General features: G+C 43.0%; 1 protein-coding gene across 2 annotated transcripts in view; it reads left to right on the top strand.

Moving 5' to 3' along the window:
- TULP4 (TUB like protein 4) overlaps nucleotides 1-25,433 on the top strand; it is a 138,966-nt gene that overhangs the window by 98,058 nt on the left and 15,475 nt on the right. For both annotated transcript variants that reach the window (XM_077348658.1, XM_077348668.1), the window contains exons 5-10: nucleotides 12,315-12,495; nucleotides 16,232-16,366; nucleotides 18,976-19,142; nucleotides 20,882-21,106; nucleotides 22,204-22,438; nucleotides 24,384-24,528. In XM_077348658.1, coding sequence (XP_077204773.1) covers nucleotides 12,315-12,495; nucleotides 16,232-16,366; nucleotides 18,976-19,142; nucleotides 20,882-21,106; nucleotides 22,204-22,438; nucleotides 24,384-24,528 — 1,088 coding nt within the window. The remainder of the gene's footprint in view (nucleotides 1-12,314; nucleotides 12,496-16,231; nucleotides 16,367-18,975; nucleotides 19,143-20,881; nucleotides 21,107-22,203; nucleotides 22,439-24,383; nucleotides 24,529-25,433) is intronic.

Here is a 25,433-nt window from a genome sequence, read left to right as displayed (position 1 = left end):
GGCTCTGTTTCCTTCACCTCCTCAGTTTAACTTTGGGATGAACTCTGACATCATGCTCTGTTTGATAGATTCTCAGGAAAAGGAAAAATTCAGGGTGGTCACAGCAAAAAAGTCTCTCTGTCTTTCTCTAGAGCCTAGGAGAGGAACAGGGGTTCTTGCATCAGCCAGTTGTGTTGGGTTCTGCGTAGGGTTGGGCCCTTCGGTGTCCGAAGCGTCCGTTTGTGCCCAAAGCAGCCAGCACCATGGCATGGGGGGGGAGGTGCCCCCACGCCATGGTGCTGGCTGCTTCAGGCGCAAACAGCCGCTTCAGATGCCAAAGCACCCAACTCTAGTTCTGAGACCCTTGGAAAGAGCAAGATGTCTGGCTGCTTCCACGTGCTTCCAAATCCCAATGCAAAGTCAGACGAGCTAATGGCTAGTGTGTTTTGAGGACTCCTGAACCCTGATTTAAGATGCAATTGTATACATATAGAAATCCATCAGTCTATATCAATCTCATCTGTCTATACTGAATGATTTAGAGAAGTTAATGAAGTATAATACTGGCACTTAACATTTAACATTCTCTGAGGATCTCATACTGCTTTGAAGAAGGAATTAATTATCTTCATGGTGCTCTTACTAAGATGCATCTTTTCAGCTTCTAACTTTGATGCTGAGGGAAAAGAGAAAGAGAGATTGCTTCCTGTGCTTAAAAAGTCTCTCTGGGACAATCCAATTCAAATTTCATTGTATATTTTAGTGGGCAATTGGGCTACAATTAAATATGGGAGCAGGGATCAAAACACAAACTGCTGATTCCTGGCTGCATTGTTTAATTCCTAAATTGCCCTCACTACAGTGTGTGTTTTGAAACCTGCAGTTTGGTGGTTAAAATCATAGCATTTATTCTCTATTAGCGCCCATTTTTTTTAAATCTCAGGTTAATTTACTGAGATTTCATTGCTGCTTCTGCTGAAAAATATTAGGGGAAAGTACTTAACATTTCTGAAGGCACAAGGGGTTCCACCAGTGGAGCCCAATTTTCCCTCTTCCCCATCTTGCAGCAGTGTTCAGGGGAATTTCAGGCTTTCACAGGAGGGGAAAGGTAGGAAAATTGTGCTCAGTGAACTGAAATCCTATGGACTCACAGAAACATTAGTTTGGATCTTTATATTCTTGTTGCATAGCTTAACCCTTTTAGTATGGCCACTCTCCTATATTTTGCTGATACTGCCACATTGCATTATAGATTTGACTTGGCCAAATTAATTCCCACCTGAAGACAAAACTATTTCAGTCAGAATATTGCATGGTCTCTTAAAGAGAACGGGACTAGGCAAGGACCAAAGTACAAAGGCATCACATGCGGGTTCAGTAGTGTTTAAGAACATAATCAGACTATGTACTAAACCCATTAATCTCATAAGAAATGTGATTGGAATGTAGGATTGCCAACCTCCAGGTGGCATCTGGAGGTCTCCTGTTGTGATAACTGATCTCCAGATGATGAGATCAGTTTCCTTGAAGAAAATGGCTGAATTGGAGGATGGACTATTTGGTGCATCCTGCTGAAGTATCTCCCTTCCCGAAATCCCCTTCTTCTCTAAGCTCATCTCCAAATATCCGAGAATTTTCCAAACCACAGCTGGCAAACATATGGGATTCCAGTCATGCTACCTGAAATTCTATATTCTAACCCTACAATACTTAAGCTTACATCCTTGTTGTCTTTATTAAAAGCAGAAAAATACTCTGTGATGCTTGTTGCATTATCCTTAGTAGGGGCCTCCCAGAGTCCTCACCAGAGCTGTGCTCATGTTGTTAGATATCATGGCAGTGTTTCACCTAGTTGACCACAACCTCGTTGATGCTGGGAAATGGGGACTAGCAGTACAGTGGCTGGTCACCTTTCTTCAAGGTCGAGGACAGTGGATAGCAATTGAGAAGGAGCAATCGCATCACTATGACCTCCTTCTTTGGAGGTGCCCCAGATGTGTTCTCCCTGATGTTATTCGACATCTTCAAGTGCCTTCTTACACAACTGGCTCAGAGGTATGGGCCAGGGTGTCATGAGTGTGCATATGACACCCAGCTCTATCTGCTAATGAGTAGCCAACTGGATACACCCCCCGATTCACTGGTCAGGTGTCTGGAGGCTGTGACAGAATGGCTCCAGCAGAGCCTTATAAAGCTCAACCCTGAGAAGACGGAGGTACTGTGGCTGGGGAGGAAAGACCAGAAGAGGAAGTGCATCTTCCCTGACTTGATGGAGTGCAGTTAACAACTTCATACACTGTCAGGAATTTGGGAGTGATCTTCAATGCCTTCCTTACAACAGAGGCTCAAATCACAAAGGTAGTATTCCGGGTGTTTTTCTGTTTTCACCAGGCTAAGTTACTAGCATCCTACCTGACCACAGTTATCCATGTGATGGTCACTTCCAGGTTAGATTACTATAACTCGCTCTATGTGGGTCTACCTTTAAATTTAACCTGGAAGCTGCAGCTAGTATAAAATGCAGTTGTGCGGGTCATCTCTAGGACACTGTGGAGGGCTCATATACAACCTACCCCCCCCCCAACAGCTGCATTGGTTACTGGTTGAATTTCGGATAAAGTTTCAGTTGTTGGTTTTAATCCTCAAGGCCATACGTGGTCTGGGCCCTGCGTATCTAAGGGAATGCCTCTGTTAGCATGCCCCCCGAAAAATATTAAGGTTTTATAATAACAACAGCCTTAAAAAAGTGTGTTTGGCCTCAACTAGTGCTAAGCCTTGGTAGAATGAGCTGCCAGTTGAGACACAGGCCCTGGTGAACCTATGTTCCACAGGACCTGCAAAATGGCGCTCTTCCACCAGGTTTTCAGTTGAGACCAGAACAAACTACTACCTAGTAAAATCTATGGGTCTCTCTCCCTCCATCTTAAGGTTTCCCTCCACTGAGTTAGAACCCAAATAAAAGAGCACTATCCATGAAATGTACCAGGAGGAAGATCAACAAATCAAGCAGATGTAACAGAGCACCATAAGGTTTAATAATGTTTTAACTGTGATTTTATAGACAATGTACCTGTGACACATGTTCTGAACTGCCATGAACCTGCATGCAGGGAGGGACTGTATATTATAACCAACTAGCACGAAAGCCCATTGCAAGCAGGAATACAATGGGCACTAGGACCCAAGGAACACCGAGAGGTGCAGGTCTCTCTGTGTCTCTCCCTCCCTGCATGTCTCGGTGTGCCTGGCAGCAGAAGGCAGAGCAGGTAATCAGGGCTGGTTTGTAGGAGCAAAGGAGGGCTGGTATACAGTTTGGGGCAGCTCTCCCTCTCCCTCTCTCACAGCGGGAGTGGCTCTCTCTATGTCTCTGTCAGCAGCTGGGGGCAGTTCTCTCTGTGTCTCTCTCTGCCTCCCTCATAGCAGAGCGATAGGAGGGGATGAGGGCTCGTGTTCGGTCTGGCAGGGCTCTGGCATGTCTGAGAGGAATGTGGCTAGCGTCCAGGGAGGGAGGGCATGAGCTGTAGGGGCAGGGCCCTATTCCGACTTGGACAGCCAGACACATTCCACCCTCCAGGCTGTTTCACAAATATATAGTGGAAACATGGATAAGGATATATATATAAATAAAACAATTACAAAAAATACAGAGAAGGCTACAATATTAAATCACAAATAGGACTGCCAATAAATAAAAAACTAAATTAGTCAAATGCAGTCCTAAATAAAAACATATTCAGTTACTTCCTATAGAAAATAAGTGAGGGGGTCAGGCATACCTGGTTATACTGTTGCTCTGACTGCGGAAATGTAACATTTAGAAAGCGCAGTTAATTAGAGAGTGTGTCAAACAGTATATTTAAACTCTGTAGATTGGAGACAGTGTTTAAATTGCATATACAAATTGTGCCGCACAACCCGTCCAGAAAATCTATGGAACAAGAAAAGAGGCCCCAAACTCATATTCATTGGTGATTCCTTTCTAATATAAACAAAATATCCCAGCACGCAATATTTTGGACTAATTTTAGCACTACTTGAAGTTTTCGTGTTCATCTCGTTATTTAAAATTAATGAACTGTAGTTGCTCATGCTAAGTGGTTTATGAATGTTTCATATTTCATTGCTACTGCTTTTGGACCAGATACATGGCTTTCTTTCTAAATATAGAATATTTGAACATATTTTAGTGAGATTCTGTATGAATTATGGAAACAGATACTAACTCCTTGTTTTTTGCTCAGCTGCTTGGTGTTTATGAGTTTCTGTAAAATGATTAAAAGAAATTTGGGTCATCTACAGACTGGCCTTTTCCTCTCTTGATATAAACAGCACTGTGGGTGTAAAGTGCTGTCAAGTCACAGCTGACATGACAAACCCGTAGGCCAGGGAAACCCAGTGGTACTTGTGGACTCTGCGGTGCCTGCTGAGACCCATCAGCTGTTTTTAGGAAGTAGGTGGGGCTGGCAGGGCTTTGCCTACTGAGACTTCTTATTGACTATTGGAGATTTAATTGATTGGGCAGATTTTTTAAAAAGTATGTTTTGACAACCCCTTCCCCCATAGCTTAAAGATCTGCACTGTGTAAGTCAAGCTATACTGTGGTAATACATTTGTGGCTGGCTCCACCTCTTGCAGCAGCCATTGTGTCAGAATTCCAAATGTACCCACAGGCACAAAAAGACTGGAGACCCTAGTCATAGGATGTTCAAGGCAAGTAATTAAGCAGAGGTTGTTTGCCACTGCCTTCCTCTGCTAAGTCTTCCATGGTGATCTGCCATCCAAGTATTGACCTGATTACCTTTCAAGATGAAGAAGAAGAAGAGTTGGTTCTTATATGCCACTTTTCTCTCAAAGCGGCTTGCTTACCTCTGTTTCCTCTCCCCACAACAGTCCCCTATGAGGTAGTTGAGGCCGAGAGAGCCTTCATATTACTGCTTGGTCAGAACAGCTCTATCAGGGCTGTGATGACCCCAAGGTCACCCAGCTGGCTGCATGTGGGAGAGCGGGAAATCAAACCTGGCTCACTCCTAACCACTACACCAAGCTGACTAAACTAGCACTTCACATCCCTAAACAGCACTATTTAAGGGTAGAGGTCCATTGGGCTTTTAGCTAAATCCATACCACAATTAATTACCCTTGAGAAGCTCTGGGATCTTCAGGCCTATATAATTATAATGGGTAGTAGCAGATAGTGTTTGATGGGGTTTAAGCGGCTTTAATCATATTAATCAGGTTTGTAAAATAATTGCCCCTTTTGCAATCAAAACTGTCAGCAGGCTATCAGGTAGTAAGTTCATTCATGTCACGCATGGCACTGTGCCATAAATCATGAGGTTTCTAGCATAGAACTCTCTTGACTGCTCATCACATTATTTCTTGGAGTTGTTGTCAACCATGAAAACTTTGGAGATGGTCACAAAATAATATTGTGCTGCATCCAACCTCTTTTATCTGTTAGTTACATTTTATTCAGTTTTCATTTGAGGAGCTTTCCATGATGTACCTAGTTTTCCTTTGTATCCATTTTATTCTTTTTAAAATTTATTTATTTATTTATTATTGTATATGAAGTGCTTACAGAAAGATGAAAAGAAAAAGAAACAACCAGCTAGCAAAATAATTGTTGATACATGTGATTATTATCTTAAAAAGTACATATTCAGTTCCCATCGCATATTAGTCCTAACCTAAAAGTTACTGCTGTCTTTCTTAGCAAAGTAATTGTTGATACATATGAGAATATAATCTGTTATTATCTTAAGTAATATATAGTCAGTTCCCATCGTATGTTGGCTCTAACCTAAAAGTTCTTAAGAAAGACCAGGTAATTGCTCCACTGTTCGTCACATTCTTCAGGTGGTCGTCAAAGATGGAATTGTGCTCTTTTCCATGCTGTATCTGCTGGCAGGTCTTGAAATATTTGTGCTTCTTGATCCTCCAAACTCAGCGGCGTCGCCTGATGCTTTTTGAGCAGATTATTTCTTGCAGCCTTGCTGTCAGAGCCCACAAAGATGTCTCTTGGTTGCTTCTTGCATGCAGTCGCCTTCGAATAGATTCTGTATACTTTGTCAATCCAAATCTCTTCCTTCTCTAAGTAGTCTTCCAGGCTTTCGGTGATTTCCTTCCTTAGGTCTGTTTTCCCAAATTCTTCCGAGGCGCCTTTGATTTTTACGTTCCTAGCTTTAGATTCTACTTCCAGGGCTTCGGGTTTATCTTCTGCCACTCTCTCCCACTCCTGTTGATTAGCTTCCAGACATTGGATTCTCGTTTGGTGTGTTGCCAGCTGAGTTGTGTTTTCATCAGCTATTTTTTTCAAACCGTCGATTCTGTCTGAGAGCTCTTTCTTGGTATCTTGAATTTCCTTTTCAACCTTTTTGACTACTTTCAGTATCTCTGAGTTGCCTTTGCATAACAAACGAAACATCTGTGCGTTAGTTAGGTTTTCAATTTCTGTAAACAGTCACAGATCACAGAAAGGGCATCTCGCGAGAGTTCGGGCGATCAGGAATTATCAGTTAGTCAATTCCATATTCTGTCAACATCTCCCGCTTGACAAATTCTTAAGCTCTTTCTTTTGTTTGTTTTAACGAGTGTATTTAGCTGGCTTGCCTCCCATCCGAAGAAAGAATTCCCTTGTAAATTGGTTAGGGGGGAAGAAGGGGGGCTAGTGCCCGGCTTTAAAGAAGAGGAAAGCAAACAGAGAACTCACAGTCTTTGCATTGTTGATTCGTCAGACTTCGGCTCTTGTCAAGCTGAAAAGAGATAATCTGGGGAAAATGCAGGATTTTATGCGGCTGGTCATTTCAAGCTTAAAAGATTGTTTACGACAAGGACGCCATTATGGCCCCGAGCACAGGCAGTGGTGATCCAGAGAACAGTCTCCGCGGTTCTGTAGGACTCTCAGGATGCTGTTCCCGGTTCCTGGGGCGACCAGCGAGCGAGATTTGCACATCCCACTCAGGTCTGCCAGGTGCTTCTGCTCCTGACCCTCTGCTTGGCTCAGGAGCTCATTACAGAACGGGCTAGCACGGCGTCATCTTCAGTCGTCTCTCTTCGTATCCATTTTATTCTGTAGCAATAAAGCTGCATCCAGTTGCAATTAGAGTATTTATGATATCCAAGTAGAAAACCTGTCCTTTGATATAGTTAGGCTAAAAGAAAATGACCTAACTAATGTCATCTCCAGTGTAATCCTTAACAGAGTTACACCCTCTAAATCTATTTAATTGATTGGGTTTTGATCAGTGTAATCCTTTAGAGTTTCATAGTGAAGTTTGAATTTGAACCTGGGCCTGCCAAATCCTAGTCTTAGTAGTATGTCATATTGGCTCTTGGAATGTGTCAGAATAGATTAATTTTAAAAAGAATACTAATCAATTTTTGAAACAATGAAGACACATAGTTGCAGTTAAAGAGAATCTTTATGATAATCTAAAATGTTTGAATATATATCCTCTATGTCAGTGGTCCACAACCTTTTTCAGGCTGCAGAGCGGCAGCGGTGGGGAGGGTGATTGCCCGGCTGCGCATGCACGCTTGCGTGGACGGGTCGCGCTTGTGCGGGAGTGCTGTGCATGCGCGGCCGGGCTCGGCCCTGCGGAAGCAGGGAGTCATGGCCCAGTGCCAGGGCCTTCGTGGCCCGGCACCGGGCCGTGGCCCAGTGGTTGGGGACCACCGCTCTGTGTTTTGCTGTACAGACATGACTAGAGACAATAGTCAGCTCTGAAATTATTTCTGTGTATTAATGAATGGCTATGGGTAAAGGAAAATAAACAGCACTTTGCACTGTACCTCTGACAGACAAATGAGGTGCTGCTTACTGTCTCTCTCCTTAACATGCCATTACCCACAATGTTTGATTAAGAATAAGTCTTATTCATCTGTAAAAGGAATGACACACTGTAGAGTGCAGTGAGATTGGTAGCTGTGTTGGTCTGAAGCAGCAGAACAATGTTTTAGTCCAGTGGTATCTTTAAGACCAATAAAAATTTATGTGTAGGCTTGTGTGTGCATGAATAAAACTTTGTTGGTCTTAAAGGTACCACTGCATTCAAATATTGTTCTATAGAGTACACTGAATGAACATTTCTCTTCTTAATAACGCCAAAGCACCTGATTAATTGTTGCAGCTTTTATTTGCCTTTTTCTGTTATACTACCCTAGACATTTTGGAACTAGCCCATGTTCTGCTTCAGATCTAATTGTAGTAGCTTGCTAATGCTAGGTTTTTCTGAGCCATGACAGAATTGTGGGTTTAAAAACCAGCTCAGTGATTTTTTAACAGGTGAGGAGAATGATGTAACCTGCTTTGGGCCCCTGTTTTGGAGAAAGGCACGATATAAATGAATTAAATAACTAAATCAGAACCTTAGATTACAAATGGGGTCGTTTTTGTGATTTTGGGCAGATCCTGTTCCCTGTTCTCTGCTTCCATTTGCGACAGCCAGTGGAGGATGTTACATATTGCTCACAGTACTCTGAAGATGAAACCTCAGATTGTAGATTTATTTATTTATTTATTTTCACATTTCTATGCTGCCCTCTCCTCTGGGCCATTTGAAGGTGGCACATAGCAAATAGAACTCAAACTTCAAATTAAGGAATTACCTGATAGCTGTCAGAAATAAGTCTCTAATTGAATGTACGCCCAATATCTGTGTGTGCGTGTGTGTGTATCTATACATATATGTATATATGTCTCTAGAAATAAAAACGAAATGGCAGACAGGACTATTTTATTTCCCTTAAAGAAAAAAAAAGTTGTTAGAAGCTTATGCCATCTTGCGTTTTGAGGGAATGTTCTGTAGCTGTGTTGTTGTCTTGTTACCTGTGGGGTCAGGGTTTGGCAGCCAGCTCAAGCTGTTGTGGTTGGTGGGAAAGGCAACAGAGGGCATTTGATCAATGTTTTATAGGTGGAGGCAGCAAAGGATTAAAGGTTGAAAACCGCTCTGTTGACACCTTCAAAACACTGCAGCTTTTGGAAAGATCTCTGAAGTTCCCTGACAGTGCAGTCAACAGTAGGAGGAAATGCTTTAAAATCATCATCGATTTTTGTATACATATGACTGGCTTTCTTTAGTTCAGTAACGCAACTTTAAAATACTTTTGGGATAGGTATTTTGATGGGCTTTGAGGCATGAAATTAGAAGGGGCTTCTGACCCATAGTTGAAGTGCCTAATCTCTTTGTTATGACAGCTCCCAGTTCTTGTGATATGTACAGTCTTACCAAAACATGTTATGAGAATAAGCAGGAGAGCCAAACCATCTGTGCCTTTCTGATATTTTGTTCTTTTTTAACACCAAGCCATCTTTACATTTACAAGGAAAGCATGAATATAACAAACTGTTGATGCATAGTTAAAACTGCACAATCCACAATGTAAATAACATTTCTTGATTAAAATTTGCACCTCTCTCATTCCCTATGAAAAATGAACATACATTTAGTACCCAACCCATGGCAGAAGCACTCTTATGCCACAAATTTCCTGATCCCTCATCACATTCTTAGGACCAAAATTCCTATCCTTATTTCACTTTGCATTCTAAAAAATTACTCAAGACAGCTAAAATGAAAAATCCTAATTTTAAAAAATCAACATGTCAAATGTGATCGATAATTTCTCTAAATTTTCCAGTAATCCAGCCATACATACATACAGCATGTAAAAATGTGCACTTGAATGTCCCTGCCCTTCCCTAGACACATGCTTACAGGTTGTGTGGACAGTTTCTCCAATGGATGACTCTTGTTTGACTGGAAGAACACTGTCTCCCAAAAAGAGATAAAACCCAAAGATAAATTCCAGGGTACTACAGAACCTCCCTACAAAGAAGGAGAAGCATCTAAAAGGAGATCTGAATAATGGTGCCCCATCTGCTGCCCTCCAGATATAAAATTCTCTTCTGCAGCCATGGGAAAGAAGCCCATGGAGAGCTACTCTGACATATATGTTTATTCAGAATACCTGAAAATACAGAAAGGTTATGTGGAAAATGTGCTCTCCTCAAGGAAGCTTGGGGGGGGGGGGGGTGTCCAGCAGTGAAGTGGCAGCTTGAGGCATATTTTTTGTTGAAGGCATTTGCCCCCATCCCCTCTGGTGTTGCCTATGGCTGTCATTTTCATTTCCTTAAGTAGGCTCTTGAATTGGCAGTGTAAATGAACTTCAGTGATACAATCCTAAATGTGTTCATGTGAAGGAAACCGATTAATTTCAGTGGAACTGCAACAGAGTGTCTCTGTGTGCATGCATAGTTGTGAGATCAAAGGGGAGGTTTACTGTTTGGAGAGTGAAATTGTTAATACCAAGGACTGGTTTTGTTGCATGACTTCTAAAACCCATCCAAATGTGAAAGCTAAAGCTTGTTCAATATATCAGGGAACAGAACATGCTCAAGGGGGAGATATCTTCAGTTAACTATCTTTCTTTTCCCTGATGGTGCCTCTGGTTATCTGGCAACTGCTATTTTAAACAATATAATAGCCTGGCTTCATCTCTTTTGTGTTTTAAATTGTGGGTGGAAACTTTCTTTTAATTACTGTTGTTGAACTTGTAACATTGTTTTCCTACCTGGGTTATGTGCCTGTCATTCTAGCTGACTGATTCACATTGACTGTTGCCAGCTTTGCCTCAGGGACATGCATCTGTTTGCCTTTAGATTGTTGGCTACTTGTTGATGATCAAGCATATCATCATCCTCATAATTCTATCTGCAACTTGCTGATTATCTTGTCTCAATTGTTTGAGACGTTTGAGATGACTGATGGCATTGGCACTTTAGCAATCACGAGCAATGTCAGATTGAAGGATCAAACTAGTTATTCAAAAGCTTCTCAGGGTATATATGTCACTGAGCTCCCTTTAGACCAGAAATTCCCTGCCTATAGAAACTTAGCTTGTGGTGAATGAGGGCACTTATGAGTGGGTTTGGCCTGATAGTCACAACATAAAACACAACTGGTCCTGAGGGGGGGCATGCTGTTGGGTTAGCAAAAGTGACCCCAGAGAAGAGTTGAGGGGTCCCATGGCATCCAGAGCAACCAGATTACTGGGGCACAATTTAAAGGCAGTCATGAGGAGGAATGAGGGAGAGGTGGAGGTGAGTTGTGATGGAGGAGGGCAGTGGTGGTGCACAAGGCAAGAGGAAGCCTATTCCACTAAGGAACTGCTCTATCAGGAACTTCTTCCGGATGCTTATCCAAAAATTCTTTTGAATTAATTTCAACCCATTGGAAAGTTGGTAATGAGAATGAGGCAGGGAAATGAGAGAGAATATGAAAGTTGTTAGGAAGGGAAAGAGGAAATAGCGTGGGGAGGGGGATAAGGGGGAAAGTAATGTACCCCCCCTACAAGTCCTTGAGGGTTTCCTACCATGCAAGTGGGCTTGACCCAGTGTACAACCGGGCCCCAGTTTTCCTAGGGAGATGCTGCTGGAGGGAAAAGAAAGCCTAAGACAGGAGTATATAAGGATGGCTGTTGTCAACAAGTTAAGAAATTGCTGACATTCAAGGTGTGGAGCCTGGAGAAGATGGGATTTGAGGAGGGGGAGGACCCCAAAGGGGTTTAATGCATAGACTCCACCCTTGAAAACAGCCATTTCTTCCAGGGGAATTAGAACTACAGCTGCTCTCCAGATAACAGAAAGTTGTGTGGAATAAATCAGTGCTTTGGAAGGTGGATTCTGTAGAGTTATATCTTGTTGAGATTGCTTCCCTCCCCAGGCCTTACTGTCCCAAACCTCCACCCCCAAATTGCCAGGAATTTCCCAACCTGGAGATGGTAATCCTAAGGGGAACTGATCTCTGTAGTTGGGAGATTTGTTGTGATTCCAGGAGATTTGCAAGTCCCACTTCGAGGTTGACAACTCTAGGAGAAATGGAAGCAAGGAAAGGGAAGAGGCTATGGGGCCTTCCAGGAAAAAGAAAGAGGAAATAGTGGGGGAGTGGGTGCCTCCCTCAAGTCCTTGTGAGCTCCCACTAGTCTTTTCTAAAGAGGACAGGAAGGAGGGGAGATTCTGGGCCGTTTGGGGAAGGCCATTCCAGAGTACTGGGTCCACCACCAAGGAGAGTAAAAGAAATAGCCAACACAAACAGAGCCCTGAGATGACTGGGCTGAGAGAGATGGTCCAATAATCTAAATACATTATAAATAAATAAACAAACTAAAGATCTTAAGAAAGCACCTTGCTGTGTGTAGTCTGGCATTCATTGTGAATATGGACATTTTAGCATCTAATTGATGGGAGATGTCTTGATTTCAGTCAGTGCATCTTTTAAAAATTATTTAAAATCACATTCTTGCTAACCTGCATAATTATCTCATTTTCCCAGGTCCTGTTTGGCACTGCTGATGGTCAGGTTATTGTCATGGATTGTCATGGACGAATGCTGGCTCATGTTCTCCTCCACGAATCTGATGGCATCCTTAGCATGTCTTGGAACTACCCAAGCTTCTTGGTGGAAGACAGCAGTGAAAGTGACACTGATTCAGATGATTATTCTCCGCCACAAGGTTATTTTGCCTTGATGTAGTGCCTACCTCCTTTGGTGGCAAACTTATGTTTCAGCTGTACCATTTCAGAAATAAGTGCTGAAGAAGGCACATTTTTCACATTTGGTTTCAATGTGAGAGCCAGTTTGGTGTAGTGGTTAGGAGTGCGGACTTCTAATTTGGCATGCCGGGTTCGATTCTGCACTCCCCCACATGCAACCATGCAACCAGCTGGGTGACCTTGGGCTAGCCACTGCACTGATAAAACTGTTCTGACCGGGCAGTGATATCCGGGCTCTCTCAGCCTCACCTACCCCACAGGGTGTCTGTTGTGGGGAGAGGAATGGGAAGGCGACTGTAAGCCTCTTTGAGCCTCCTTCGGGTAGGGAAAAGCGGCATATAAGAACCAACTCTTCTTCTTCTTCTTCTTCTTCTTCTTCTTCTTCTTCTTCTTCTTCTTCTTCTTCTTCTTTTTCATTTAAGAAAGTTCCTAAATCAGCATGCAGGAGTTGAACAATTCATTGTTTGAACACGTATCAACAGGTCGCTTGCTACATTCTATTCTCATAATGTGTTTCATTTTCATATAGAGATATTTTCACTTTCTTAGATCTCCCGAGACAAGCAAGGGGAGGGGAGAAGAGTAGGGTGGATACCTTCCCCCCTCCCTTGCGTAATGTTGAGATTGTGATGTGATTCTGATACAGAGGATAGAATGATTCCTTGCAAAGGATGAGCGGAGAAATGTTTGATACTTCCCCATTTTGACTTTTTGCAGATATTTTCACATTCAGGACATGTAATCTACAGGCAATTTCCACATTGTTATGGCTGCTACATTTCCCAAATTGATCTTGCTTATAGTCCTGCATTTGAGCATAGTTTGCTTAACTGGGCATTTTTCCCAGTGAGACGTATAGATTTCAGCAGTTGCCAGTCTGTTGTGCAGCAACAGCTCATGCAAAGTCAACCCCCCTCCCCCAATTAAATTGGTTTGCAAATCTGTTGCTGGTTCAGGACACTTATCAGCAAGAGCAAATATATGGCTTTGGGAATGGGAAATCACAAGCATTCATAACATGTTAGATGAGTCTCTGAAAGGGCAACTTGAAAGGTTATAATTTTCCCTCATAAAAATGCCCTGAATTGTGAGAGTTTTGATTTTGCTATTGTTGTGAGAAACAGTTCTGTGAAGGAAAACCGCAACGTCTGATGTAGGCAGTAGATGACTAAAATGGTCAAATGTGTCTATGATGCTGAGTCAGTCAGCAGGAGTGGGTGAGTTTCTTACAAGACGGCTTCTAATGATTCCAATATGGTTTGTTCATATGAAATATTACCTGTTCCTTCAAAACCTTCTGAAAGAGACACACCTTTGACTCACACAGATGAGTCAGTGGGAGCTGATTTTAGTAATTGTAAGGGATTTTAGTAATTGTAAAATCCATACAATTTATGTGGCCTGGGCTTTTAAAAATTCTCTTCTACAGCATCATTTCCCTTCTTTTTAATTGTCTTGATGTTCAAATGGCTCACTGTGTTTTTTAAGCTCCTAGGCCCCTGCATCCTGTACAGCTAGGATATACTTAGTAGGTATCTTGAAAGCTTCTTTATCTTGGGACTGTAGCACCTTCTGGCAGAACCAATTCGATAAACACTTGGAGGGAAATAGCTAATGCCACAGATGTGGTTGTGGGCAAATAAATGTTAAACATTAAGAGAGTTAATGTTAACATTGAAGGTGAATCTCATAGAATCAAGGCCCTGTTGAGTAATGGCGTGGAACAAGAATAGCCAGCTTCTTTGTTCTCAGGGGCCGCTACATGTCCCATATGCCAGAACACTGAACTAGCCCTGTCTTAAAGCTAGTATCACAGTATGGGGTTGCCATACAGAGAAAATGACCTGGAAAAAATCATCCTGTCTCATGAACAGGGGCTTGATTTGTGGAAATAAACCACTGAAGTTTTTAATGACATGGAGTTTCATATCACTTGATAAACAGCATCCCAATAAATTTCTATAAATAGGTGGGGCATTTTTTCCTCTGGGCAGTTGGTACTCCTAATCACATAGCAGGAAGGCCTTAAGAGCATTGCTAGGAGCTAATGATACCATATTTTGGGGACTGAGGAATGAATCTGTTTCCTACAATATCTCTCCAGAGAGAGAGGCAGTGCTCCTTTACTTTTCAAGAATGTGAATGAAATTATGCTGCATTTCCTTATTTGTGCAATGAGCAACATTTGTTTCTTTCTTTGCCTGACAAGTGAAAGTACAAACAGATTTTTTATCATACTTAGATATAAATTTCATAAGACAAGATAAAGGTGTTCCAGGGTCCAGATCCAGCCCATGTGTCACCAGTGGACCATTCGTGTTTTAGAAATTAGATGTCCACTAGGGTAGCGATCCCCAACCTGTGGGCCGTGGACCACATGTGGTCCTTCGACTAATTGGAGGTGGGCCCCGAAGGACGCCTTCTCCCCCCCCCCAGCCCTTTTCTTCATCCCCCCCAGCCCTTTACAACACACTTCATTGTTGTGGCGTGTCTGTATCTTATTTTGAAGGGATGTTTAAACATTACCATAGCGATCAGAGAGCGCTAGGGCAGTGGTTGAGAGTAGAGGAGTAAACTACCCCCCACCCCACCGGGCCTCAGTAAAAGACGTTGAGTGGTCCCCGGTGAGTGGTCCCCGGCGTTGAGTGGTCCCCGGTGATAAAAAGGTTGGGGACCACTGCACTAGGGCATCTAAACTTTTTACATAAAGTTTAGATGCCCTAGTGTGCTGGTCCCCAACCACCGGGCTGCGGCCTGGTGCCGGCCGCAAAGGCCCATGCACCGGGCCGCAGCTCCCTCTCCCCGCCCCCCCCCCAGTAAGAAACTTCCCAGGCTGCAAGCAAATCAGCCGCAAAAGCGGCTGAGGGGGAGAGAGAAGCAGGGCTGCGCATGCGCAATGCATATGCGCAGCCACAAACGCACATTCATGGCCACAAACGTGCACGTGCGGCAGTTTTGCACATGTGTGCATGAGTGGGAGTGCTGCACATGTGCGTTTGTGCCGCGCATGCATGACATGCATGGCCGGGCGATCACCCTCCCCACCGCCACCGGTCCGCAGCCTTAATAAGTTTGCGGACCACTGCCCTAGTGGACATGCTAAACTTTTCCCATAAAGACCCTTCAAAGTTCCTGACCCATTATGGTTGCTGCTGCCTTGCTAGTTCAAGTCAGCACGGCTGTCTCTGCAGTTGCTCTGCACTGTTTCAAATAAGACTTCTCTGCCCATGTGCTTCTGCTTTCTGACAGGTTTATAGACCACATAAGCAAGATCCAGGACTCTTGGGAGGTCTGGCTTTGCCATTGTAAAAACAAACCAGGAAGCTGAACCCTGGACAGAAATCTTTGTATGTACCCATCTCGGCAGGGCAGCAGTCTTGTTGAGAATGGCAGTCATGTTGACAGAGCTACATCTGGAGGAAGTCTCCTTTAAATTACTATGACTTGTAAAAAAATGGCAAACTCAGAATCTTGGTTAAAGGTAAAGGTAAAGGTATCCCCTGTGCAAGCACCGGGTCATGCCTGACCCTTGGGGTGACGCCCTCTAGCGTTTTCATGGCAGACTCAATACGGGGTGGTTTGCCAGTGCCTTCCCCAGTCATTACCGTTTACCCCACCATTTTCTCACAGTAGTTGCAAGTGATAGCTTTTGTTAATTTTTTTTTTTTGCACTAAGCTCTTTTCCCCACCTTGCAGATGGCCCAGCTGCATATCCAGTCCTAGTGCAGAATACCAAACCACTACTCACTGTCAGCTTCACGTCAGGAGATATTAGCTTGATGAACAACTACGACGACTTGTCTCCTACCATCATCCGCTCAGGGTTGAAAGGTAGGAAAAGGGGTCATCTTCCTGTCTGCCTCTACCCTGCCTCTCTTTAAATTTTGACTGCTTTGACCTGAATATTTCAGCACCTGCCTCTTGAGGCTCCAAGGAGGCACTACAGTGATTTCCGTTAGCAGCAATGACATCTACTGGTAGAAACGCAAAGTTCAGCTAAGGTGTTATTTTATATAGCCTACTGACGATACAGAGGAGGAGGAGGAGGAGGATAGTAGTTAGTCTTATGATATGTGTACGTTCACAAATGAAAATTCCTAGTCATGAAGCCCTAAAAAAACCGAAGGCAGGGGAATGAAAAGCTCCAAACTTATTGTTGCTTGATAAATTGTTTTCGATGACTGCAAGCATAAATTGTATTGATAAGTAGACTGATCAACTAAAGCTTCAGTTAGCTACTCAGTGGGGTCACTTTTAATTAGTAAGAGCAGCATTTTAAGCAGTGGCCTTGCCAGTAACAGCACACTAATTTATTTGTTAAGGTTGAATGGAGCATGCATTCTCAAAAACCCTCATGTGATGACTGCACCTCCCTGCCAGTGTGGTGTAGTGTTAAAAGTGATGGACTCTAACCTGGAGAACTGGGTTTGATTCCTCATTTTTCCACAGGACATCAGCTGGATCAGTCATAGTTTTCATAGAACTCTCTCAACTCCACCCAGGGTGCCTGTGGTGGGAAGAGAAAGGGAAATCAAGCTACTTTGAGACTCCCTCAGGGAGTGAAGAGCAAAGTATAAAAACTAACTCTTTTTTCCTTTTCTACACTGTTTTCAAAGGTCTCCTAACATGGGAAGGGGGCAGTGGCCCAGGGTACCTCAATAGGAAAGGAATAGTGGCAAAAATCCTTCCTATGGACTTATTCTGTTTGTGATTCTGTAAAGTCAAGCACTAATAGTGCTTTCTTGGGCAGAGATACTCCATGAAATCAATGGGCTTTAGATTATGGTAACTCTACATTGGGTGGCGTTGTCGGTTGTTTTTGAATTAAAAGAGAAAGTTTCTCAAAATAACCAGCTGAGTGATCTGACAAGTTTCATTCAAATTGTGTTTCTTTATTGGGAATAGTTTAAGGTTGTCAAATGTAACCAGCTTCTTGTCCAAAATGATGAACAAAGATCTTTCCTCAGGTTATATATCTTATAGCACAGGAGTTTTGTATTTGTCCTCAGAGCTCTGACACAAAACAGGAACACCCAGCATAAAGCATTTTTCACTCATACAAAACACTTATTGACTTAGGAATCATAGAAAATAGAGTTGGAAGGGACCTCCTGGTTCATCTAGTTGAACCCCCTGCACTATGCATGACACTCACAACCCTATTGTCATCCACTGTAACCTGCCACCCCCTTAAGCCTTCACAGAATCAGCCTCTCCATCAGATGGCTATCCAGACTCTGTTTAAAAATCTCCAAAGATGGAGAAACCACCACCTCCCGAGGAAGCCTGTTCCACTGAGCAATGCTGGTTAATTAACTGCTAGCAAGCTTGTGGCATTAGGGGCTGCAAGACCTCCGCCAGCTTCCTTTGGTTTATCGACACAGAACTTCTGCCTCAGTGGGCAACAGGAGTGAGGTCGGCAGCCTCACTCTGTCAGGAACTTCTTCCAAATGTTTAGATGGAATTTCTTTTGAATTAATTTCATCCCATTGGTTCTGGTCCATCCTTCTGCTCCATCCTCTATATTGGTGCTCCCCAAGCACTGGGCTGTGGCCCGGTACCAGGCCATGGAGACCTCGGTACCGGGCCGTGGCAGGGGGGGAGGGAGGGGTGGGTGCCAGTGCGCCAGCAGGTGCGCCTCTCTAGCTCCCCGCGGCACATCGGGAGCGATTGGCCACCTCCTGGTGCAGCGAGTGCCGTGCTGCTAGGGGGGGGTGCGGGTGCGGGTGCGGGCGCTGGCGTGCCGGTGTGCATTTGTGGGTGCCAGCACGGCGGTACCCACAAATACACAGACGTGGATCTGCTACACCTGTGCGTTTGCGGGCACCAGTGTGCCAGTGCCCACCCCCCCCACACACACACACAGCGCGTTCCCAGCGCAGCAAGCACCGCGCCGCGGGGGGGAGGCATGCCTGCTGGTTTGCTGGTGCCGGCGCCCACACCTCCCTCTCCCCATACCCAGTCCCTGGGCCTCCCTCTCCCCCCAGCCTGAAAAAGTTAGGGACCACTGCTCTATATGGCACTCTTTTAAATACTTGAAGATGGCTATCAGATCCCCTCTCAGTCATCTCCTCTCCAGGCTAAACTGACCAAGCTCCCCCAACCTTTCTTCATACGTCTTGGTCTCCCAACCCCTCACTATCTTTGTTGCCCTCTTCTGGACATGCTCCAGTTTGTCTACATCCCTGTTCAACCATGTTGCCCAAAACTGAACACAGTACTCCAAGTGAGGCCGAACCAGAGTAAAGCGGTACCATCACCTCCCGTGATCTGGACATGACATTCCGTTTGATACAACCCCAAATCCCATTTGCCATCGTCAGGAGATGGAACCATTGTCCTTCCCTAATAGATGTTTAACTACAGCAGTGCTATGTGGGCGAGGCCTGAAAAAGGAAGGTCTTCTCTTGGTGATAGTAAATTTTTCATTGTGATTTCAGATGTAGTGGCCCAGTGGTGCACACAGGGAGACTTGCTGGCTGTGGCAGGCATGGAAAAACTAAGCCAACTAGCTGAACTTAGCGGTGCTTCTTTCCTGAAAAGTGCACTGGTCAAGTTCTACAATGTTCATGGAGAACATATCTACACCCTGGAGACACCTGTGCAGGTACAGTTTATTTTAAGAGAAGTCATAATACAGCTTTGCGGATAAGTACCCACAAAAAGGAAAACGTTACTCAAATACTCCAGTGTATCCAAGGAGAGGCTTTTACGGTATAGAATCATAGAATTGGAAGGGACCCTGCAGGACATCTAGTCCAACCTCTGCTCAATGCAGGATCAGCCTAAAGCATCCAGGATAAGTGTCTGTCTGTTTGTGTCCATCCATCCCTCCCTCCATCCATCACACACAGTACTCCAAGTGTAGTCTGACTAATGTGATATACAGTGGGACAATGGCATCTTGCCATTTTGATGTGATGCCTCTGTTGATACAGCCCAAGACTGCATTCACGTTCTTTACCGCCACATCACACTGTCTGCTCATATTTAGCTTACAGTCCACAAGTACCTCAAGATCTCATTCACACACACTGCTACCCATAAGTGTAGCTCCGATCCAGTATGCATGCTTCTCATTTTTGTGACTCAGATGTAAAATTATGCACTTATCCTTATTGAATTGCATCTTGTTCTCATTTGCCTACTTTTCCAGCATGTTCAGAACTTGTTAAATTCTATCCTTTTCTTCTGGGGTATTTAGTATTCCTCCCAGTTTGGTGTCATCTGCAAATTTAACGAGAAGCCCCTCCACCCCATCATTGATTTAAAAAGTGCCAGACTCAGTATCAAGCCATGTGGCACCGCACTGCCCATCTCCCTCCAATCTGATGAAACACCATTGACAACTACCTTTTGGGTTTGGCTTTATAACCAGCTCATTTTCCACCTGACTATCTGAAAATCCACTCCAGTCCTCCAGTTTACCCATCAGAACATCATGGGTCAGAAACCTTACTGAAATCCAGGTAAACAACATCTACTGTGTTTCCATGATGTAGTAAGCCCATCACTCAGTCAAAAAGGAAACCAGGTTGGCCTGTTGGAGACAAATCCATGCTGACTTCTCTGGATCAGCAAATTGTTCTTCAGATATTTGCAGATCGTCCCCTTTAAAATCTGTTCCATTATCTTTCCTGCAACTGAGATCAGACTCACTGGCCTGTAGTTTTCCGGGTCATCTCTCCTCCCTTTTTTGGAGATTGGGATAACATGCACTCTCCTTCAGATGGACATCTTCCTCTTGTGGTGTCAGTGTAAAACTCCCCTGATGAATCTCCCCAGGTTCCCAGGAAACACGTTCTTCTTCAACTTTGACAAGTGAAGTCCATCATGTGCTAGTAGGCCTTCTAGAAAAACAGTCCCATGGTCCCAGAACCCAAATCCCACCTACTGGCACCACCAAGTGCAACCAGTGGTTCACCACCATTATCTTCAGCTCCCGACTCAGTCCTCTTTCCCTGACAAGCAGGATGGAAGAGAATGCCACTTATGCCCCCATTCATTTCTTCTTCCCAAGATCTTCATAGTCAGCTATAATATGTTCAATTGTGTTCATGGCTGTGTCATTTGTTCCCATGTCAACCCTCCCAAATGGGTAACGATCCATGGATTTGATCAGTTTCAGCATCCAGACCATGATGACTTTAATCTTTGTCTCTGACAAGCAACATACCACTTGGACTAGGGGGTCATGACATTCCATGCCCCTCAGCAGAATAAAAGGCATTATCCTTGAGAAAGGTTATGTAAATTGTAGTTATTCAGGCAGTGATTTCAGCACTTTGGGAAAAGTCCTTGCTAAAGGTCTTTGAGGATGCACTCTACTGCTTTTCTCTCCCACAGCGTCCCATAATCTCAATCTGCTGGGGTCATAGGGACTCGCGTCTGCTCATGGCTTCTGGGCCTGCACTATATGTTGTCAGAGTGGAGCACAGAGTTTCCAGCTTGCAGCTCCTGTGCCAGCAAGCCATTGCCAGCTCCTTGAGGGATGACAAAGATATAAGTAAACTGACCCTGCCTCCCCGACTCTGCTCATACCTCACCACTGCCTTTACACCAACAATCAAGGTAAAAGATGTGTTCGAAGGCACCAGATGGCAAAGTGACTGTTTAATATTAATGAAATGAAATATTAATGAAATATAAAGGTAAAGGTAAAGGTATCCCCTGTGCAAGCACCGAGTCATGTCTGACCCTTGGGGTGACGCCCTCTAGCGTTTTCTTGGCAGACTCAATACGGGGTGGTTTGCCAGTGCCTTCCCCAGTCATTACCGTAATGAAATATATTGTATCTTAAATGTATAAAGCAGTTGCCAGGTCCTTTGACATCATTTCTGTAGAGTCTTGATTTCCACTTTGAAGGATGATCCAGTAATATTTACTTATCCTATTCCATGTGATCCTATATGGCAGGAGATCCTAGGATTGTGTGGCAGCCAGACAAGATATTCGAAGGTGGTTTGCCATTCCCACACTCCATGTAATGATCAGTTCACCAGTGGTGTTTTCTTGTATAGTTAAGTAGTTCTACTGACAAGTTAATAACTCAGTCAAGATACAGCAAGCAGCACTCTGTATGATTTGCAGTGGCCAGCTCATATATCCATGATCAGATGACCCCAGCAGATGGTTCACATGTTACATGAATATATGTGCCAGGATGAATGCAACTATGTGATGGCAAAAGAGAATTTTGTGTAAAACTAGATCTGAGTTTGAATGAACCTGAAACTGAAGTGCAGTGTTCGAAATTAACCACTGATCACAAAACCGTCTTTCCAACTCCACCTAAAATTCTTTAAAAAAATAATGCCACTGTCTGTGTCTCTGCAATTGGAGTCCCCTCCTGGTGCTAAGCTAGGTGCTCTTTTACCCTTTTGCAGTTCTCGTGGTGCGCCATACCCATTCGTCTCTCATTTCTCATTTAAATATAGCTAGCTCAGTTTTCTGTTTACACCACGAAAAGAGGGTGGTTTCTGTTTACTGCTGCAGTCCTGAAAAATTATCAGCAACAGAAAAAGTGTGCAGTGTTGTGTGACACAGAACTGATGTAACAGCAGGCTTTTAAAAAATGTGTACAAGATTCAGAGTGACATCGGACTAGCATTCCTTGGAGGAAGAACAGCTTAAGTAATTCTCATTATTTCCTCATATATTTAATGCAGCCTCCTATCCCAGATCCCAATAACATGAGAGATTTTGTTAGTTACCCAACATCTGGTAACGAAAGGCTTCACTGCACAATGAAGAGGACAGAAGATGATCCAGAGGTCGGAGGGCCTTGCTATACACTGTATTTGGAGTACTTGGGGGGTTTGGTGCCTATTTTGAAAGGGCGGCGAATTAGCAAACTACGGCCTGAGTTTGTCATCATGGATCCTAAGACAGATGGAAAAGCAGGTACAAAACTTTCAGTGGACAGTTGACGTTCATTCCAGATGACAATATAAAAATGCCCACTTCCAGACCCAGGCGCTCCAATATAGAGATTCATGTAAAATGTGTTGATATCTCAATATGGAACTCTTGTCAAGTAGATTTTACTATAGGAAGCCACTCTTCATGTCTGAAGAATACCCACAGGTTCGCTCTGTATGTTGAAATAAAACTGGAAGGGGACCCTAGATCTGGGAGTTCCATGTGTACACTGGAGCTCTTGTGCTTAGCAGCACAAACGAAGGGGCAAAACCCCAATCCCGTTTGGATAACAAAAAGGTTGAGGGTAGAAGCATACAGAAAAATGATCACAGAGCATAAATCCTTAACGATGTAATGCATGTAAATAGTTCACTAAAAACAAAGTATGTCTTTAGGCCCTGTGCAGTACAAAGTATAGACAATGCAGGATACTATCAATGACACTGATTGGAAGTGCATAGCCGGATTCAAGGGAATTTGAGATAATATCTTCATCCTGAATACAGCAGTTCCTTCACCTGAGCATGCATATATGTAGTGTTTTGCTAAGTTTATACAGAACTTCAACCAGTGAAGACCCATCAGCCGTGAAGGAAGCAGAAGAAATCTATCTCAAGCTGGCGATGGCAACAAACATGTTTATTCCAATGTTTACAATAATGTCCTCAATATATAGTTAAAATTGTATACTTTTGTTAGATTTTAAATATATTAATACGTGGGACATAATTAAGATACATAAAGGATAATAAAATACAATTTATTATCAATACAATATTTTTAAAATTATTGTAGAATATAGACATTTATACATTTTTATTTTTAAGGTCAGTGCCAGTTTGAGAGGTTCACTGCCTCTGAATAGAATTGATTTATTGTTCATAGAATAACCAGTTCAGGTATCAACTCTTACTTCTCATATTCTTAAACATGTTTCTACAGGGATATAAAATGCGACTATAAATTTATTATTGTTTACACTTAAATTTATTACTTCCTACTTTTATGTATTAAATAGCACCGCTGTTGAAGAAAGACAAAAACATGATAATACCTAGGAATCTGTTTTGATCTTTAATTTGGAAATATTGAGGACAGTATTGTAAACATTGGGATAAACATTTGTGTTGCCATCGCCAGCTTGAGATAGATTTCTTCTGCAAGCTTATAAAGGACAGCAGCCAGATGTGCTACTTCCACAGAGTTGTTTTGTGCCACAGGAATTATTTTGGAATGCACCATGTGACCTTAAAAAGCTAATTGCAATGCAGGTTCCTTCATATGGTGTGTATGTGGTATCAAATTGGGACCATGGAAGAAGGCCTTTGTAGCCGAAACGCCTTTGATCCGATTTCATTAGTTCCTTGTTTCCAGTCGGTGCCACTAATAGTATACCGCAATGCTTGCAATGTGTCCTGCACAGCGTGTGACCTGTATGGCCTAAAGATCTATTTTGTTTTTAATGAACTAGTTGAGTGTTCCTGTGCTTAGAACAAGTCAATGGGCTGAGGTTCAGAGATTTTGCACCTGGTAATTATAAAATGGAGAAGATCCACAGAAGCATCCATACCAGTGCTATTGTTCATCCTATTGACCCTGTTAAACTAAAGTTAAAGTAGCAGGCATTTGTCAATTTACCTTCTAGCTTTGAGTATATTATTCTGATATAAGAGGGAAAGAAATCTAATTAGCTATAGAAATTTCTCAGTCTCAGGGAGAGACCTGTCAACTGATATAATTGAGCACCATTTGCCTGATTCCAGGCTATTGCTGATTCTGTATTAGTTTCAAAGAATACCCAGTGCTCCTTGCTGCTACTGTATCTTGGATACTGCTTGTGGGATACCTGAGAGTTGATTGACAGTTGTAATTGGGATCTGGTTTCTGAAACAGTTCTTTAATTTTTTTTTGTGGGGTGTATTGACAGATGAAATCTATGGAAATAGTTTGATTTCCACCGTGATTGACAGCTGCAACTGCTCTGATTCCAGTGATATCGAACTGAGTGATGACTGGGCTGCAAAAAAGTCTCCCAAAATCTCTAGAGCTAGCAAATCACCCAAACTTCCCAGGTAATCATTTTGACCTTTGAAAAACTACACTTTCCTTTTCTTTGAATGTCTGCATTTTTGCTATGGCAAAAGGGCATCCAATATAGTTAAAACAAAGGGGAACATTTCTTACAGTGCCCACAGGAAACTGGCAGATTGGGGATTTTTAATTTTTTACTGCAACATGTTGCCTGTAGAATTCTTCTCTGGACATCATACAGGAATAATGCAGACATAAGCATTAGAAGGAGATTAGAACTGGGAAGGGCAGCCATGAAGGAGCTATAAAAGATTCTCAAGTATAAGGATGTATGGCTGGTGACTAAGATCAAGATCATTCATACCATAATATTAGTTCCCATTAGTAATATGGTGTCAAAATTGGACAGTAAAGAAAGCTGACAGGAAGAAAGTTGATTCCTTTGAAACATAAAACATTGGAGGAGAGTTTTACAGATACTGTGGACCACCAAAAAGACAAAGAAGTGGGCCCTAGATCAAGCCTGGACTCTCACTGGAAGCTGAAGTGGCTAAACTGAGCCTATTGTACTTTGGTCCATTATGAGAATACAAGACAATACTCCCTGGAAAAACCAGTCATGCTAGGGAAAGTTGAATGCAGAAGAAAGAAAGGAAGACCCAAGGAAGATTAAAATTTTTCAAAAAGATGCTGTCATATGATCAAATTTAGCACCACTAAAGATTCATCCCTTATTTGTTTAGCCATATTTAGGCAAAGATCTGAAAACATGGTAACCCTTACCTCCCTTTCTAGGTCAGCTGTCCAAGGTTTCACTTTTACTTTACAAGTACTATAGAAGAACACAAAAACAATATAGCAAAGCAAAAGAAGCAACAAATCATGTGGCCAACCATATCTTGGGAGCGCAGTGAAGAAAGGCTGAAAATAATGTCTCTTTATTGAG

Source organism: Paroedura picta, chromosome 1 (assembly GCF_049243985.1).
Source record: "Paroedura picta isolate Pp20150507F chromosome 1, Ppicta_v3.0, whole genome shotgun sequence".
In the NCBI taxonomy this organism is placed as follows: Eukaryota; Metazoa; Chordata; class Lepidosauria; order Squamata; family Gekkonidae; genus Paroedura; species Paroedura picta.
This window is presented reverse-complemented; position numbering and strand designations above follow the sequence as displayed.